At 46.1% G+C, this 19740-nt stretch overlaps 1 protein-coding gene across 1 annotated transcript in view; it reads left to right on the top strand.

Annotated features, from left to right (window-relative positions):
* The first annotated feature begins 287 nt into the window (after positions 1-287).
* Sim1 (SIM bHLH transcription factor 1) overlaps positions 288-19740 on the top strand; it is a 74598-nt gene continuing 55145 nt past the window's right edge. The window contains exons 1-9 of the mRNA XM_063253926.1: positions 288-607; positions 1255-1850; positions 10878-10960; positions 14368-14461; positions 15089-15193; positions 15319-15404; positions 16002-16201; positions 16378-16484; positions 17233-17380. Of these exons, the coding sequence (XP_063109996.1) occupies positions 1676-1850; positions 10878-10960; positions 14368-14461; positions 15089-15193; positions 15319-15404; positions 16002-16201; positions 16378-16484; positions 17233-17380 (998 nt within the window). The 5' untranslated portion in view covers positions 288-607; positions 1255-1675. The remainder of the gene's footprint in view (positions 608-1254; positions 1851-10877; positions 10961-14367; positions 14462-15088; positions 15194-15318; positions 15405-16001; positions 16202-16377; positions 16485-17232; positions 17381-19740) is intronic.

The following is a 19740-nucleotide window of genomic DNA, read 5'->3' as shown; positions in this document are numbered from 1 at the left end:
CCTGGACGCATAGGGAGAGCACAACTACGCTCGGGTCCCAGAGGTTGGGAGCCGCGGGAGTGCCAGGCAGCGGCCGACCCTGTGCCCCGGTGGCACTGGCTGCGACTCCGGGGTCGGATCCCGAGCTCAGAGCCGCAAGGCAGCGGGAGGAGAGGGGGCTCCAGGCGTTTCCCAGTCATTCAGCCCGATTGACCAATGAGCGCCTCGCTCCGGTTGCCCCAAGCCAATGGGAAGCAGGAAGTCATGTGAGTGGCACTGAGGGAAGGCGGGAGAAAGGGAGCCCGGGAGTGAAGTTGAAGCTAAATTTCGTAAGCTATAAAGTAGTTACGGGGGGGCGCTTTTGGTTTCCAATTAGGAATAATACTGGCTCCTTAGCAAGTACCGAGGAGGAGGATTTTAAAACCATTTCGCCCATCCCAAAGCCCGCATCCTCCTCCTTCGGCCGCACCCCCCCCATTCATGAGCAAGAAAAAGGAGTCGGGGAGTGCTCTGGATCTTTGATAGTGGGGCGCGGAGAGGTCGCCGGCGTTGCTTATTTGGACCGCTGGCATGAGTGCAATTAAGAGTCGGGCACCTCCTCAGCTTTTGCAGCCGGCGAGGACGGAAGGTAGGTGGAGCAGAAGCCTGCCCGGCGCGCGGCTCTTCCGCGGGGGAGGCGAGGCTGGGGCGGAGACGTCTTCGTCCACCGGAGCCCGCGGGGGAGCTGTCGCGAGTGCCACCTGTTAACCTGTGCTGCCAGCCTCGAGTCCCTGATCCTGCTGGGCAGGAGGAGCCCTGGGGATCCCTCGAGGGTCCCCATGGGCTTGGTGTTTAAGTGCCACTTTTTGAAGACTCGCCCAGACTTCACGCCCCTGGCAGAGAGGTAGCCCAACTCCAGGGCTGCCGGGTTCCGCGGCCTGCAAGGCGCCCGCAGCTCTGCGGAGGAATTAGGGTTTGCGGGTCCGCACTGGACGCTGCAGGCCCGGGCCGGTGGCCTGCAGTCTCCCGAGGGTCTTCGAAAATGTGCGCTTTGTTGTTTGGACAACTTCCTAGCGGGGGCAGGAGAGCGTGGCTGGCCTGGACGAGGGGATGCGAGCAGGGCTCACGGGGGGTTTGTGCGGCTGCCGATCTCTCAGTGTCTCAGAAACAGCCCCCACCGATGCCGCCCGGGAGAGCCGAGGCGCACTGAGCCCCTTTCGGCCGTTTATCGGAGCCGGGGCGAGGGCAAAAGGCGGGCCGAAGATCTTTCATGCTCTGATACTGTTGTCTTCGCAGTGATCTGAAAGAAACATCCGGAATTCCTGTCCCCAAAAGGACTCGGAGCCGCCTCAAATGCCGGGAAACTAAAGAGCAAACGTCGGAAATTATTATGTCGATTTTCCAAGGAACCGGGTTTGCCAAACGGAATAGAAGAAAACGCCTGCGAGGTTCTGCCAGCATTTGATATCCAGGATTGCCCGAATTGCCATGGATGAGCACATTTCCTACACTTGTATCTTCTGACTTCAAAGAAAATATTTTCTGTTTGCTGCCCTGGCTTTTTACCATCATACACTGTCTTTAGTGCAGACTTCAACTTCATTCAACATACGCGTTCATATTTTTGCCTAGTATGACCTCCAGTTGAAAGCTAATTTTTGGTTTTGGATGAATCTGTGGAGCCTGCGTTGTAAGAAGAAAGAAGGAACCAGACACAATGAAAGAAAAGTCCAAAAATGCTGCTCGGACTAGGAGGGAGAAGGAAAACAGTGAATTTTATGAACTGGCTAAATTATTGCCTTTGCCCTCAGCTATCACCTCGCAGCTGGACAAAGCATCCATAATCAGACTCACCACCAGCTATCTCAAAATGAGAGTGGTGTTCCCAGAAGGTAAGTGACTTTGCCTAGAAAGGGAGTCAAAGGCAGAAAGAGAAAAGGATTTGCCAGGGATTGAGTGTACTCTATTGAGCAAAGAACTAGATATATACTCTGCAAAGGAAAGGTTAACAGAGGAATCCTTACTTAAGTAAGATCCTTCTTGAACTGGAATTCCTGTTGCTGTTCTAGACTTTCTCTGTGTCTCCATTCATACTTTCTCTTCAGACCATCAAAATGTGTTTAGTTGGGAAGGAGCCCAACAGTGCTTTAGTCAACACTTCAGATACTAGGCTCAATTGAGAGTACTACTAATCCAAACATGACTTTCTTTTTATTTTTCTTGTTAGAACCATATCTAGTAGAAGGAGGAGCCGTGCTGAATGCTGCAGTTTGCTAAGTTCAGGTGAACCTATGTATATGGAACTAATGTCTATAGCTCTGCAGGTGAGAAACAGGCATATTCATGAATATGTCCCAAGTTTACCTAGTCTCTGGGTAAACAGATTTGCAGTAAATGTATTCTAAGTTTTCAAGGTATTTTCAGAATCTGAAACTGTGAGTCTTATTGATTTGCTGCTCTGGCTTTAGTATCATCTGTAAGATACTAGGACAGTTCCAAAATATATAGGATTAAATTAGAATGGTTGGCTTGCTTAGAGAATATCTTCTGGGTGTCCAGTTGGTGACTAAATTCTGGGGAAATTGTCTTATAAGGAAGCCCAGAAGTTAGACAAGCTGAGCTGCTGCTATGATGTAAAAATTGTATTTTAGTTATCAACATTCACTTTGTAAAAACAGAGTAGCATTCATAAACACGACTGTGTAATTCTCGCATTCACTTACCCCTTCTTTTCTTTGCTCACATTCGAATAATAGATTTTTTAAAAAATATTTTTGCTAAGAAAGCAAAATGTGGGATGGTAAAGGAGAGAGAAATAGACAAACGCCAAGAGAAACGATTGAAAAATGAGAACTTTTAATTTCGTCCATAAATATGTGTTGTTGTTGATTGTAGGCATTTTTCTTTCCTCTCCTTTTCTTTTCTTTCTTTTTTTTTTCAAGAAATGGTGATGAGGAGAGGAAGTAGTTATTGGGTTTGGAGTTTCACTTTGCTTGATCTTAATGTCAAGCTTGCAAAAACATGTTCCAAAATTAGTCAAGGGTGCTACAGGAAAACTTTCAAATAATAGTTCATTTTGCCCTCAAACTCTCTTATACTCGATTCCTCTTAAAATGTTTCCTTGAACTGTTCTCGTTTGATCATGAAAACCATAGGAGAAGAATTTAAGCTTGAAAGTACCTGAAAAGTTCTTAAAAAGGAAAAGTGGAGTGAGGATCTAAAATCCACGTTTCCTATCCAAACTGTACTAAGAACTGGTTCTGGGAAAATTACCATTATGCTACACTGCCTTCTGGTTAAAAAAGAGATCTTGTTGTCCTTTATATTGTCAACGCCTACTTTATAAAAATAAAGCTACTGCGAACCCCGCTGGCCGCGCTGCTCCTAACAGGATTATTAGCAGTGATTTGTCAACTCCTGCGGTCTCAGTGGGCTCCCTTTCTGCGTGATTTCTAGCGGGTCTCGTCAATTATCGGTGCCGATGTCGCTCGCTGTTTGATCAGAAGCAGCATATGGTGCTGCTTCGAGGCTGCTGGTAATCGCAGGAGAAGAATAGCGGCCGGCGTTCCCGGCGGCACCACGCGGACAGGAGCCGGGCTGGCCGCGGGCTGTTGACCCGGAGCTGGCGCGGCCTTGAGAGGATCAGGCGGCTTTTGTTGTGAAGAGAGCAAGCTTTCTGGTTTAAGGACTAAGTCCACAAATTGTAAATTGCGTGCGAAATAGACAGGAGAAGCAAAAAGTAAACGCAAAGCAGTTTGTGACTTCTAGAGGCAACCTCTCCTGTTATTATTTAAGAAAGCCCCATAAAGACACTGCTGGAGGCCCCAGTGGCCAGGCGCCCCCCTTGGGCTACTTTGGCCAGCAGTGGTGCTCCCAGCAGCCCCTCAGCGCCCGGGGCCCCTCCCACCTCCCCGTCCTCAGTGGGCGAGTGTGAGTTTTCGGGGAGGAGGGAACAGAAGACTGTGAACTCTGGGCACGTCCTTTATTTCTCCAGCTACCAGCTACCGTTGAGCTCGTAACTCAGCCACAACCCCCACCCCGTGAGACAGACAGGGTCATCCGAACAGCTGGATCATAGGAATGAGGTGTAAAATTTGAGAGTGTATGCTTTTCAGAGATCCCAAAAGGCAAAGACAGCACTTTAAAATAGTAAGGAAAAATACAACAAAAGCAAAAGCAATACTCAAGAGTTTTCAAAGGAGTTAGTGACAAACCACAGAGCCGGGCACAGCCTGCAGGGGGTGCCAAATTTGGGTTCAGCGTTGACTCAGGTGAGATGGGGGTGAGACGGATCCAAGGCAGTGGAGGAAACAGAAAACTTTGAGTGACGGTAATTTCGTGTGTGATCTAACTAGAATTTGAAGATAAAATCCTTCATTATAGCTAGCTTGAAATAATTCTAGTAGGTCCTCGATAATATTTTGTCTTTAGGGTGACTATTTTATCTTGGTACGCGTCATATTCCATGTAATAGAGTTTGTAAGATATGCCGACTGAAATAATTATATGTCTGGTAGCATAACTATAGTCATCACAATGTACAAATTCAGTTTATGTGTGTACCATATTTTATCTGTATCATCCTATATTAGCCTAATGCTATATACACAAAATGAAAAAACCAAAATTCTTCCATGCTTACATTTGAAAAAAGAAGGAAATCTTTAAAACATAAGCAAGTTCCCTTCCACCCTCACTTGCTGAATACAGTGAATGCATTTCCCCTTCTAGTGTCTAGTGGCTTTTGTTTGGGACTTGTTTCAACTTTTCCTTAGTTTACCTGAGTAGACAATATTGAACTGTTCAGGAGTTGCGGAGAGAAAGAAAGAAGAACACAGCAGTGAGACATGGGCACCTGGAATAATTAAGAATAAATGCTAGATTGGCATTGGGTTGGAGATTAATAGAAAAAGAAAAAATCAGGGAAGATTACTGAGAAATCATTAGAAGTATACATCTCCAGATTGACAGCATATTCTATTCTAAAATAGCCTTGCAAAGGATAAACTGAGAGATATGGAAATGTACAACTCTTTGGTGCTATGAAAGGTGGAAGGAGGGAGGGTAAGAAAGAGAGTGCAGGACTTGCTGTGTACACAGAACAGGACAAGTTCAGCTAAAATGAAATACATAGCCACTATTCAGCACTAATTTGATTTGGGCTAGTGGCATAGAGCTGTGCAGAATAAACTTTCAAGAAGCAGACGTGATTTGTAAATTCCCTGCTGTGCAGAATCCTGGTAACACTGCTCTACTATATCACTGTCAAAACGTCTTTTTAAAAACTAATCAAAGAATTGAAATTACTAGCTGCTCAGAAAAAAAAAACTTAAATAAATCAAGGCAAACAAACTTTCATAGATCCTTTCTAGAGCATTCACCTCAATCCTTAATCATGTTATATATATATATATTTTGAGGGAGAGAATTGAAAAAGAAAAAGACGTTCCGTTTCCCATGTGGATGGGTGATTTAAAGTTGTTTTTCTTGCTGTTCAGAGAAATGATTGAGCATTAGGTTTCTATGTTTATTTTCTTACAGAAGTTTTTCTCATTTAAAAGTCTTTAACTACAGTTTATGCTGCATGCTGGCTTTCTCTGTTTAATTCCAGTTTTGATGTTGATTTTAAATGTGTACCACAGAACTAAACTGTGCAGAGTATTTCCAATGCAGAATTATGTGCTAGAAATTGTAGAATTGATTTAAAAATATATTTGTCCTTTAAAGAGAAGGGACACTAAAAAAAATAATGAAAAGCAACAGAAAAAAAACAAAATTCATAGTTATTGTAAGATGTCTTCAAAGCAGGGTACACTTATGCATCTGAAGCTAACTCCCACTAAATTTACGAGGAGGTGGCTTATTTCTCACGAGTTGTTTTTCAGTTCTGGGCAGCAGCATCTAACTTTTACAGACAAACAAATGGGCACATAACTGAAGTCCATGGATTCTTGCTGCATTTCTCTGTCCAGGAAGGTATTTCTCAGGAAAATGAGGTTAAGTCCTATTGGAATACACATTACCAATCTCTGATTAATGAACTTTTAAATTTTGTGCAAGAAAAGGGAACTATAATTATTTAAGAGTGGTCCTGCTGCTTCTTTCTCCTTGGCGAAGGAAAACACAGATCCCACAGTAGAGTAAGTTCTCTTGTGCAGGTATTCTACCCTACACAGCAGAGGGCTTTAGGCCAAGTTCTGTTCTTCTTGGCTCTGGCCAGACGGGGGAAATTTATCTAAAAGAGGCCTCTGCTGCCCCTCTCCCATGGCCCAAAGCATGCGAGTGGCTAGATTGTTGTCCTGTGTCCCGTTCTCTCCTTTGCTGTGCCACAGCTCCACACAGTCTGCTCTGTTCCTATGCAGGACAGGATCTCCCAAGAGCTCCATGAGCCTGAGTGCAAGTGTGCACCCTCTACCCTTTCGGTGCTTGGGCCACTGCTAGGAGGCCCTCTAAACTTTAAAAGGGAGCTCCTGTTCAATAGGGCAGTGTCTTGAAAAGCGAGTTGGATGTGGTCATCCGGTCCCCGGTCAAGTAGAACCCAAAAAGTATCCTCCTGCCCTTGCAACATTGCCTTGCTGGGACTATGGGGAGGTGGTATCCCCAGATCCTCACCACATTGCAAGGCTTGAAGTCCTGGAAAAAATCGTTGACATTTGTCTACCAGGCAGCAACTTCCTTATGCATTTGTCCTCAGTTTTAATCTGGACCTGGCTGAATCTTGCCCTCCTTTGGTTAGTAGCAGGCTTGGGCTTGGGTAGATAGCTTGGCTGTCACACTTGGTCCTGAGCTGGATGTCTAAACTGGGCTGGATGGAGCACTCTAGGGCACAGAAAGAAGGGCTCAGCATGGCGTGACTGGTCAGTCTCCACTCGATTTACCAAACAGTGCCGTCTTGGGTTGAGGTGCAGAGTCTCTGGCCCCTCAGCAGGCAACAGAGAAGGGCAGTCTACACACTGCAGAGGTTAGGTGCACAGTCACTGATGCCCTTGGGAGCTCTGCCACATTTCTCCCATGGCCTGAGATGACCCAAACACTATAAATGGGAGCAGGTAAGCCTTGCCTTAGTGCTGCAAGGCTTTTGCCTAGAAACTGCTGAGGAAGCTCCCTCTAACTGGGAGTGTCCATTCTGTGTTCCTGTCTTTCGTGCAGTACCCGGTCTTGGAGATGAGCAGAGTGGAAACACAAAAGCTACTGTGTGCCCCACCAGAGGAACACAGGACAGTGCTTCAGCAATGCTGAGCAGGAGCTGTGAAACACAAGGGATTTGGGGTCATCCCCATTGCTTCCAAGCCAGCCTCTTCCCCTACACTCCCTACTCTTGACCCAGGAGAGACCTGTGTGACTGGGATAATCTGCTTCAGGACCTGAGGAGTTCAGTGTCCCAGGTCTTTTCCACCCCAGTCCCCAGGTTGTGATGGTGAACAACTTATCCAGCTTCTGCCTTACATCTTTGCCTAAAAGGCATAACACACACCATCCACCAAGAGACAGTAGTCCCCGGGAAGGACTACAAGAAAGAAATAATTTATATGGAAAGAGTGTGCTTATACATTAACAGGAAAAACAAAATAAAGCAATAGAAAAAGCTCTTCTCTTCCTGTCTACACGAAGGAGGTGAGGATATCTGATCTGTAATCTATATGTTGTCAAGGGTATGAAATTCATTTGGAAGGAAAAGCTCGATCAATTTATTTTTGCTGCTTGCAATAACACAGCTGGATGATGCTTTGAGCTCAAGCTAGACTGGGGCTCATCATTCATTCGCCAAGAACGGGCCTAAATGGTGCCTGTGGGATTAGGTCAATTTTAGTGGATCTACTTCGCCTCATTTGGTTACTAATTGGTTTCTTGTTTTATAAATCGAAATCTCATTTTCAGGAAATTACAAAAACCGTGCAGTCAGTCCATTGAGGTAATCCTTGGGTCAGGGGGTATTTAAATGGAAATGGCTCAACCTCGCACCGGGGTAAAGCAACAGTGAAACTTGCCTGGGTTTTCCCATGAAATGTGAGCTAGCCCTTTAGATCCATAATAGATACATCCCTGTAATGCTACTTATGTAAATATGGTAAACCAGACTTTAAGGGAAGGGATAGGGGCTGGGAAAAGCAAAATTTATCTGCCAAGGTTAATGTGGCATATCTTGGAAATCTTCCAAAATAGATTATGTTTTCCTTTGTCTTCGGCCACTTTAGCTTGAGAAAATCCTTTTGTCTAAAACCCGATTTAGTTATCGCCTCCCTCGCAGAACTCCTTTTCTCCTTTGCAAAACCCTATTCCCTCGGCCTCACCGAATTACAAGAGAATCTTTAGATCTTGTTCCCACTGTAATCCCGCCGCAAAGGGAGCCGGTTTCCTCCTCATTTTAAACAGACAATCAAAGGATTTGCGAATTTTCTGCGGTAGGTCAAGTGCAGAAACGAAATCTCAGCTTACCCCCTCGCCAAATGAAATTGGGTACCGAAGCGCGTTACCGCAGGCAGGAGGCCAGCGGGTGACTGGGAGACTTTGAGAAGGGGTGACCAGGCTCGGGCTTGGGGAGGTGTCCTCCGCACCCCGAAGGGCGAATTCAGCCCTGAACTACATCTGGACGGCTGACAGGTAGGCAAGGTAGCCAGTGCCTCATGAAATATTAACCCAGACCTAACCGCGTGGTATTTCGAAACAAAAAGAGAAAGCAACGCTTCATAAAAGCAAAAGATCCCTTAAAAGGCGGAATGTGCAGGGGAGGGCGAGGCAGGCCCTCGTTAACCTGCACCGGACGGGTTGCTGATTAACCAGTGGGGAAGTCTGATTTTCCCTCCCGGCACGTACCACCGAGGGTTAGCGAGGCCGGCCGGCCGCGAGTTCAGGGCAAAACCCCACCTCCCGCCCTGCTCGGGGCTGTTCAGATCATTCATATCGGGAGGCTGCGGCTGGAGACCCACCAAAATGTAAAAATATTTGTACACCCAATTCAGGTTTCCCATCCTCTGGAGCCTCCCCACCCACACGTCGCCCGCGGCTCAGGCTGCTCCGAGTGTGCAGGAGCGCTAGCCCGTGCTCGGAGAAGACGTGCGATTTGGGGACTCCTCAGGCTTCGGGGTGCCCTGGGCCGGTCCACCTTCTGGCTAGTCACTCCCAGCAGGGTCCTGAGCCTTTTCTCCGGTGCAGGCTCCTCAGCCAACTCCCTCCTCCCCCTTCTGGGTGGTACCTTTGAGCGGGTACCAAAAAAAAAAAAAAAAAAAAAAAAAAAAAATATATATATATATATATATATATACCGCACAGGTGCAGAAAACAGGGAAGGCTGACTGCGTCAGGAGGGCGAAGGGAACGTGACGGCCACGTGTGCCCTCCTGGAATGGTGCGGGAGGACTTCAGGGACTAGGGCAGTGGAGTCACTCCGGGAGGGTAGCCGGGGGCGAGATGGGAGTCAGGAGGGGTCAAGCTCCTGGCGGGAGGGAGAGAAGTCCAGTCATAGGCGGGAGCATCAGTATTTGCCCAGAGGTGGGGAAATCGTTAGATTTATTTAGATGTGCAAACACCTAGAAAGACCCTATTGGCGCTTAAGGGGCGCTCCTGTTACTCGTAACTAGGGCTTTGATTGCTTGCTTAGGAAGCAGCTGCTGGCCAACACCTTTAAGAAGTCTAACTCCAGGTTTCACTATGAAAGACCCTTTTCACCCTTTATTACAGTGGGAATGTGTTTGTCACTATGTGCTTTTCCGTGCATCCGCCCCCAACGAAGCAGATCACCTCAAAAAAAAAAAAGTCAATTAAACCTTGCTCAATGTTCTAAGAATGAAAGAATTTAACTATTTAGTGAAATAATTTCAGCAGCTCCCTTGTTAAAAGATAGTCTGACCTAGGTCTGCAGAAGTTTCTTTTGCTTTTAAAGCATTTCTTTCTGTACAGAGGTAATATGATGGGCTATACTAATATTTTTTAAAATCAGCAATGAATCTGGAGTGCTTTATATTTTAGGCAGCTCGAGAATAGTGCTGAGGTTTGTTGCAAAGCCTCAAAAGATCCAAATGTGGTAACATCAAGGAGAGGAATGAGCTGTGTTTGTTAGTAAGAGATGCTACCTGAGAAGTAGAGAAACTGAATAATACCAGTCCAGGCAGAAGGAAAATATTGTTAAAAGACTGCTAGGGCCTCAAAGTAACTGCCTTCAGGAAAAACCATGACCTTCTTTTTCCTTGTGGATGGGGTAGGGCGGGTGAGGGGTGTGTAAGACCCAGCTTTGGAGGGAGACTGGAGGAAGACAATTGCCAGGGATGCTGGTAAGCATGAGGCTGTGAATTCACTGTAAACAAACTTTTTTTTTTTTTTTTTTTTTTGGTAGAGGACTAAAGTCACAGGCAAAGGAGGAGAATGACTAGAAGGTCCCACAGCCAATCAGAAAGACATCAGGGACCAGATGATCCTGGCCAGTTATCCCAGGTTTTTCCAGGGGGCAACAGCTTGCTCTCTGTGTATGGAGATGTCCGCCAGTTCTTGATAAGGGCAAAGAATGATGTTAAAACCTTTGGGGGAGAAATTGGCTGTCCCTTAACCCTCTGAACATACTAGTGAACCCATGCACAAGTTATAGCTGGGTGTAGTGTCTCAGATTCTTCTAGAGCAGAGGTCACTTGACGTCCTGCTTGGCCTGTGTATGAAGAAAGTCCTTTCCCATGAAACTGGAGCTGATCAAGTGGAGCAAGTCTGATTTCCATTCAGAAGCCAATGGGAAGAAGGCCAAAATTTACAAGTTCTTACGCTCCCTACCCCCTCATTGTGCAGGGAATTGAATGATGGGGGGGGGACACTAGGAATGGTATTCAGTTGTACTCTCTCTTGAGAACACCTGTAACAAACTGTAAACTCTGACAAGTCCCAAACTTTCAGTTGCATTGCATTTTTTACTAAAGGTTGTTTTTCTGTCTCCACAGGGCTAGGAGAGGCATGGGGTCACTCCAGTCGCACAAGTCCCTTGGACAACGTTGGCCGTGAGCTGGGCTCCCATCTACTCCAGGTACACGCACAGGTTTTCTGGTGCCATGTGTGCTCCAAGATCCCTGTGTCTGCTTACTTTCTGTTCTGCTGGGCTTTTAGTTTCAATCAATCAATCAATCAATGAATAAGCTCCGACCTAGATTGGGCTCTCTCTTAGCCCAACAACTCCTTCAAAGTTAAAACTTTAGCTTTTAGCTGAGTCTGGATGGGTAAAAGGAGTTTTAAGAAGCTGAGCATGACATAGAAGAATAATTTAAGACTTTGAGTTTAGAAAAGAGCCCAATAAGGCCCCTCTAGGACAGTTGGAAAAAGAGAGAGGGTACTTTTGTCACCCTTTGACACAGAAAACTGGAATGACTAGGGCCAGGCCTGTGAGGACAGGCTTCAGAAATATTGGAAAAGAAGTTTCTGAAGGAAACTTGCAAAGGAAATCACAGGAATCTGGTGGAAATGCCCTTCAGTATTTTAAGCCTACACATTCCGGATCCAGCTGCGTTGACATCTCATTTCATCTCCTCCCTGTTGTTCCCAGGCTTCCCCTCTCTTCCCAGTCTCAGGCCTGCTCAGGTTCTGTACAAACCCTCCAGTAGACACAAACACACCCCCAAGTAATGAGTTTAGCCATTGCGAGGTGCCCATTACCTTCTTGTTTGGAGTGCACACTGTTTTAAATTGCCTGTTGCTGACTTAAATCACAAAACAAATATTTTAAATAATAACCCCTGTGGCATTTTTAGCTTTGACACTTGTCCCCCCCATCCCGGCCCCCCACACCCTCTTTATTATTATTCAAGTCCACTGGCAGCTCCTCCAGTGGAGCCTGGGGCCTAAGAAGCCACATCTGTTTGCAGGATCCCAATGGCTTTCATGTTGCACTGCTACCCACTCTTTTTTCCCTCCCAGGGACCAAACAGATATTAGTTTCTCAGAACAAAGAAAGGGCTTAGGAGAGGATTCCCTCACTGATCTGGCCTCCATCATTTTGAATTTATCTAGAAAGATTCTGTAATTCCCTTTACTTAAGCAGCTTCTATCATGTCCCTGTATCACCTTTCCCCGTTTTTCTCGTATTTCCAACTAATTTCTCCCAGCAACATAAATAAGGGAACAAAACCCAATGTTTTACCCCTTCCAGCTCTTGCCCAATCTCTTTGCTCTTCATCTCAGACTTCTGGCAGGACTGATTCACACATGCAATTCTAGTAATTCCCTTTCCATGCACTCCCACATCTCTCCAGTCTAGCATCTCTTCCACCCATTGTGCTCTGCACAGGCACCACCACATCCTGACACCAAGAGTCCGATGCTCATGTCTAATCCTTCCTGAACTTGTTCATCCCATGAGTACAGCAGGCCCAAAGCCCTGCCCACACAGAGTATACATTCTAAAGAGAGAAGCCTTACAAACCCGCAGAGGTGCACTGTATAGTGTATGAGGTGGCGTAGGTGCTGGGGAGAGAAGAGGGAGAAGGATGGGGGCTCTGTTTTAGTTTTGCCAATTAAAGTAGGGAATGTATGGTGAGGGCTTAACTGAGGTAATATTTTGGCAAAGACTCACAGGAAGTGAATCTGATGACTTCACAGTCTCTTCTTGCTATTTTTAGATAACGCTACTCCCACATTCTCTCCCCTTTTCTCCGACTCCTTGCTTCCCTGATTGTTCTGCAAATTATGGAATTTTTCCAGTGTTCCATCTTTGTGTATTTTCTCAGTTGTAAAACTGCCTGGGTGATCTCAGCTAATGCCACCACATCAAGTCATTTCTCCACTTAACTCCAGCTGGTTTCTTCACTGCAGACCCTCTTCTGAGTTCCAGACTTTTATTTCCTATGTCCGATGGACACATCTTAAGTTGAAATGTGCATGCATTGAAAGTTTAGCATCTCCAAGACAGGAATGCTTTATCTCTGTACCTAGATTTCCATCATACAAAATTTCACTGTTTCTGAATTTTTAATCTTAATGAATGTGTTCTATGTTCTTACTGAAATCTGAAAGTCAAACTAAACTTCTCTGCCAACAATCTGCATGAAGTCCATAGTCAGCACAATCTTTGAATTAGACTGTCTCTCTTCTTCATTATCTTTGTGACCACCCAATTTCAGGCTTGACTATTTCTACTTCAGTTAACTGCTCTGATCTCCTTACACCTAAGCATCATCAATTGCTTACACCTAAAGATCATCATCTATACTTTGTCAGTAACAACAACAACAGCAATACAGCTAATCATGTATTTTCATGCTTGGAAGCCTATGCTACCTCTATGTCTACTGGAGCAACTCTAGATTACTCAGATTGACACTTCAAACTCCAAAAACCAATGTGGGTATATACTTTCTTAGTCTCATCTTTGTTGCACAGAACTTTTCACCTCAGAATACACCATTCCCCTAGTTCCTATCTCTACCTCTGTCACATCATTACTTCTGTCTATGGTACTTTTCCTGTCTTCTCCAAAGTTCTTCTCCAAATTTCTGCTTAAATCATCTCTTTTACGGCCTCTTCGATGCCTCCCTTGGCCTGAGGTGACCTAGAAAGGTCTTCTGCCTGTTTACCATTCTATCCAACCATGTGGTCATCCATATAAATCTTAAAACTATTTTTATATGTATCTTAAAACCATGTGATTATTCATATCTATCTTAAAGCTATTTTCAGTTCCTTGAGAGAAGAATCTGATTTATCCTAGATTTCCATTGCTGGACTGTGAGGACTTATTTACAGATAAAAGGGGCAGGATAGGGAAAGTCTAAACTTTCCTCCATGGAGAGCCTGTCAGATTAATGATTTAGAGTAAACACACAAAATATATACAGTATAATAACATCACTCTGTGGACTTGCTGCTCATATAGCCTCTCATCTTCTAATCCTCCTATCTTGGAGTCTTTCCAGGACCACTGGCCAGTTTTCTTTTGTCTGCAAACTTCAGACTTTCTGATCGTCCCTGTGGACCAGTGCTTCCTGCATTGACTCGCTTGTGCCTTGTCACTATTCTTTTCATTTCAGACCACAAACAACACTACAAAGTCCTTCAAGAATGACACAGGAACCTCTGGTTCTTTGGATTCCATCTTTCCAAGGACCTAACTTATCCATCTCTTATCCATAGCCATGTCTTTTTTTCTGTTATAGATGTATATTTGTCTCTTTCAGTGGGTCCTGAGTTTTATGGGGCATTATCCTTGTCTACCACTTCCTCTGGACATGTCCCAATTTGCTACATGCCCCTATACTTACAAATTTGGAATGAACAATCAGGGTGTGTGTGGGAGGGGACCACTGTGGCTGGTGTGGTAACTCAGTTTCTCTCCACTCCATTTCCCTGCTCTTCTGGTGAATGTTCCTGATTTCTGTCCTCCCTTCCCCCATTTCTCCAGATGGCCCAGAGGCCTCTCCATTTACTCTATTTCTGCTTCCCCAGACGTTGGATGGCTTCATCTTTGTGGTAGCCCCAGATGGGAAGATCATGTACATCTCAGAGACAGCCTCAGTTCACCTGGGTCTTTCTCAGGTAGGTGAGTGGTCCACATTTCCAGCCTGCAGTGTTTATAACCAGAGCTGGAAGGAATAGTCTGTATGTGATGTTTCCGCAGCCCTTTATATTTGCATTTCTGGGGCTGAAAATCTCTCTGTTGGCTGGAGGAATCTTTAAATAAAATTAGGTCGCCCCCATTTCTGAGCTTAAAGAAGCTCTTTCAACTTTTTTTTTGGTACCAGAAATCAACTTGGGACCTTGTGCTTGCCAGGCAGGTGCTTGTGCTGCAGAGCTATATCCCCAGCCAAGTCCTTTAGCTTCTTCCCTGGGCCCATGCAAGCTTTACTTTTTGAGTTCTTACCATAAGCCAGACACTGTGGGAGGAGGTCACATACTTATCTCATGATCTCAGAGCTGCTCCTACTACTCCTACTGCTGTTATCATTGCTACCACAATTATTATTATTAATTCCCAGATAAGAAAGCTGAGGTTTAGATAATAAGCCAACAGTCACTAGAAAGCAGTAGAGGTGGAATTAGAGTGCAGGGCCAATTCCAGACCATTAGCTGTCTTCATGGATCATCAAGACCCTGTGGCCAAAGCTTTTGCCTCTTATGAGGCTTTCTTCTAATGCAGAAACAGTGATACCCTCTTCTTTACAGGTAGAGCTGACTGGAAACAGCATTTATGAATATATTCACCCAGCAGACCACGATGAGATGACTGCAGTGCTCACAGCACACCAGCCCTACCACTCTCACTTCGTACAGGGTAAGGCAGGCACGTGTTTTCCATGATGTCTGGGCCCGTGGGAGTCAGCTTGTGACTTTCTCCTAGTATTAGCTGGGACCCACAGCTGTGCCTGTCTCTGTCTTGAGCCTTCTCTCCTCTCCCAGAGTATGAGATTGAGCGCTCTTTCTTCCTGAGGATGAAGTGTGTTTTGGCCAAGAGGAATGCTGGGCTCACCTGCGGTGGCTACAAGGTGCGTGGCAGCTGGAAGAGAGACACCTCCTGGCACTTCTGTGTGGCCCACGAGTCCCACACCTGAAGTCTGAGTGCTAATGGTTTCCACATTCCAGGCCTTGAGTGTGTGAGACACATGAGTCAGGACTTCCACTGGTTCCCCGAATCCTGGGGGGACCACGCTTACCACCACGGAAGTCTGACTAGTCCTGGATACTAACTGGTCCCCCTAAGTCTCTGAAATGGTAACTTAGATGGATTCCTATTGTAGTCACAGCATCAGAGTTTGAATCCCCAGAGACTTAAGAACTTGCTCTTTAGCTGGAAGCTGTGGTTCCCAAGGTGAATGAGGTTGAATGTCATTAAAAAGCAGGTTGCAGAGACCTGAATGGGATATGATAGAGTTTGTAGGGTTCAGGCACCTGCATCATTGTTTTTTACGAGCTTCCAGTTGAGGTCAGTGTGGTGTGCACTTTTCTGACACAATTTATTAAAAAGACATGGTGTATACATGGTTCCTGGCCCAGCAGTGTCAACACGTTTCAACCCCTTTCCCATCCTTTTGGGGCCCTTGCTGACCTCCACTTAGTCTCACGCCTCCTCCCACCTCGTACAGGTCATTCACTGCAGCGGCTATCTGAAGATCCGCCAGTACAGCCTGGACATGTCCCCCTTTGACGGCTGCTACCAGAACGTGGGCCTGGTGGCGGTGGGCCACTCGCTGCCTCCTAGCGCGGTCACCGAGATCAAGCTGCATAGCAACATGTTCATGTTCCGCGCCAGCCTTGACATGAAGCTCATCTTCTTGGACTCCAGGTGCGGGCAGCCCCCTAGCGCAAGGCCGCCCTGCTGCGCGGGGTAGAGCTCGGCAATCGCCAGAGCCCATCTAGTAGATTAAGCTACCGACCACGTGCCCGCCTAGGTCTGGGAAGGCTGTGGGGAGTTGACAACACCCCGGCACTCAGTGCGAGGGTGGGGGTTGCTCTCCGCAGGGTGGCGGAGCTGACTGGTTACGAGCCTCAGGACCTGATTGAGAAGACCCTGTACCACCACGTGCATGGCTGCGACACCTTCCACCTGCGCTGTGCGCACCACCTGCGTAAGCCACCGCCCTGCCCTGCACCTACCATCCCTCGCGCGTGCCCGAGGCTGGGGGCGGGGGAACTGCAGTGCACGACGACGCACCGGTGGGAGCCCTCACAGCCGGCAGTGGTGGTACTTGAGACCACAGAAGGCTGCTCCCACACTGGATTCTCTGGGGACAGCTAACATTGGCGAAAGGGGAGTTCCTAAGTGAATTTTCTCCAGGAGTTTTATTCTCTTATTGATAGGCTTCCCGACTTTCTAAGCACCGAATCCCCTTGGCTGTTTCTCTCTATTCCCATACAGGGGTCGAACCCAGGGTCACAATACCACTGATTTACCTCTCCAGGCCTTTGCCTAGGCTAGCTTCGGATTTGTGATCTTCCTGCCTCAGCCTCCTAAATAGTTAGGCTTACAAGGCTTGCACCACTTTACCTCTGGCTTTTACTATAGTTTTTGCATTGAGTTTATTCTCCAGAGATTGGGAATACAGCAAGGCTGCTCGGCCTTTCCTTCATAGTTAGAAAAACACTCTGGACGGAATTCTCAATTTTAAGTACTCCCCAATTGCTAATCCTGAAGACTAGAGCCAGAGAGAGGTCACTCCACTACCATACCTGCAAGGGAATCCTAGGACTGAGGTAATTTAATAGGACAGTCAGCCGGTGGGATGTGCTGTTGTCCTGGCCTCCTGTGCGCACTCCCACCGCGGGCCTCTGGGACCGGAGCAGTTGAGGCTGAGTGACCCTCTGTCCGTCCCTCAGTGCTGGTGAAGGGGCAGGTGACCACCAAGTACTACAGGTTCTTGGCGAAGCACGGCGGATGGGTTTGGGTGCAGAGCTACGCGACCATCGTGCACAACAGCCGCTCCTCCCGGCCTCACTGCATCGTCAGCGTCAACTACGTCCTCACGTGAGTGCGCCCGGGCAGGCCGGGCTGGGGGGCCCCCCGGGGGGTCGACTTGAACCCCGAGAAGGATGCTAGCTGGCTGGCTGCAAGGGGGCGGCTGTAGCGCTTGCAGCTTAATGGAGAGGTCCCTACCTTGCTATTTCCGAGAAAAAGACTTAGAGGCTTTCTCGTGACAGTCCCTGCTGCTTGCTTTTTCTTCCCTTTTAAAGCGAACTCTGCATTAAATAAAAATCAGACGGAACGATAAAAAGACGGAGGAAGGATGGGGCGTGCGGAACCGTTCCGGCTAGCGAGCAGGACATCTGTTTCACTGCTTTCGATCTGGGTTTGAAGTTCTTAATCCCAAACAGTCCGCGGCGGGCGCAGAGCTCTGCGCCTCCTTCGCCAGCCACGGACGGGAGGGGCGCAGGCCCCCGGGGAGGGGGGCAGCCTGCACCCCAGAAGGCGGTGGGCCGCCCGCAGGACCCCGCAGTCGTGGGCCACGCGGACCCGCGGCCGCCTCGAGCCGCTTCCTCCGGGAGCTCCGGCCTCCCCGTGGCCGCGTGGCCGCGTGGCCGCGTGGCCCGGTGGCCAGCCTGCTCACGTGGCCTGCGGCGACTGCGGGGCAGCGCGCTCTGCCCGCGCTCGGGGAAGTCGCTTGCTTAGGGCTGAAGCCTGTGGGAAGGAGTCTTTGGTGTGGCAGAACCGATTTTAGGGGGGGGGGGGGAGTGAAATTTCGGTGGTTTGAGGGAACCACGGGGATTATTTACTTCTTACAAGAAGCGCTATTTTGATATTAGGATGTTGGTTAAGGGACGCTCTTTGCAATCAGAACGTACATAGAGGTGAGAATTGGTTTCATTCCACATTACATTGCCACATTAATAATATACTAGTTGAAAATATTCTTGCCAGTAAGATTATTTACTCTGCCCTGTTTAACAAGAAAATTTGACCCGATAGACTTAGAAAATGAATTTGGTTAGATGGGAATCCCGTATTTAAGAATAATAGCAAATTATTAAGAAGAATCCTTTAACATCTTTTGCTTGCATTAAAGATAAATATGATTCGATTTTTGTAATAGCAAGAAGGATGTGTATTTTCATGTAGAGCCGAAAGCAAATCATTACTTTGGGTATCATAAAAATATTTCAGGAATTCAGTTTTCTTATTACTAGAATCAACATAAGAGAAAATGGCAAAGCATAACTCAAGCCACTCTGTGAAGCAGAAGCGTTAAAGGGTGAAAAATTGTGTCTGCTTATCATGGAAAGGAAACGGACATTCTTTAAGAAGGTGCCTTGTATGTCTGAGACATCACACGCATTATACATACACACTATTCTCTGGTGGGTGCCTGTGGTTAGTAATCATTCTTTATCAAACAGCAGGGTATATAGTCACACAGACCCCTATAAATGATCTGAATGCAAGTTAGACCTCCCAACGGGTAAACTTAATTTATGTTTGAAGTCATTTTAAAATATTCATTTTTTCCAGTGGGTAAGTGTTCTTTTTTTCTTCTGTTGACTGTGTCAGTCTTTATACACTTTTTCAGAGCTGCAGAATCAGACAATCAACTTCACATCAGATTTAAAAACATGTAATGGGGATAAATGATTTCTAGAAGGAAAAATAGCATCATAAAAATTTTTTCTGAACATATTTTAGCTCTGAATGAAAATAGAAATAAACACATAGAAGCGTCTATACACAAGCATACAAGATGAAAAGCTGAAATTGATTATCTTTTTATGAGTCTCAGCTCCAATTCCTTGTATAAAAATTCCTAGAACAATTTTTATAGCTGCAAATGTGGAAACAGCTTTAGATGAAATGTCATCAAGTGGCTCTGTGTGTGTTGACAGGATTTTCATAATGAACAGGTTGCAGTTTGTTTAATGTGTATATCACACACACACATCTGGCTGGAAGTTACTAATTTACATTGTCTTAGCAAATTAAATAGATGGGCATTGATTCTCTATGGTAGTGAGCCACCATATATCTTTGTTTTTAGGAATACTTCTCTACAATGCCAGAGAATAAGTGAATTCTTTGCAAGTGCAACACTTCAATGTACTTAAAATTGCAAGCTCCGAGATAATTTGACATGCTAAATGTTTTCCAAATGTAAACATTTTGATAGTATGCATCTTGAAAAATGTGTAAAAGGAGAGTAACATAGCTCAAATGAGGGTGTGGTGTTTTTGTGAAAATTACTCTCCTAAGAAGCTTATTTTTATTATTTACTGATGATAAATTTGTTTTTGAAATTAAATTAGAAAAACCAATTATCTAGCAAAGCAACAATAAATAGAAATACTTATCCAGTAACACTGTTTCAGTAAGTAATTGTCAAAAGTTGTATATAGAAAAAT

The sequence above is a fragment of the Cavia porcellus genome, unplaced genomic scaffold, assembly GCF_034190915.1.
Source record: "Cavia porcellus strain 051 isolate PalLab524CR breed Dunkin Hartley unplaced genomic scaffold, mCavPor4.1 scaffold_7, whole genome shotgun sequence".
In the NCBI taxonomy this organism is placed as follows: domain Eukaryota; kingdom Metazoa; phylum Chordata; class Mammalia; order Rodentia; family Caviidae; genus Cavia; species Cavia porcellus.
The sequence above is the reverse complement of the archived record's forward strand: the minus strand, read 5'-3'. Positions and strand labels throughout refer to the sequence as shown.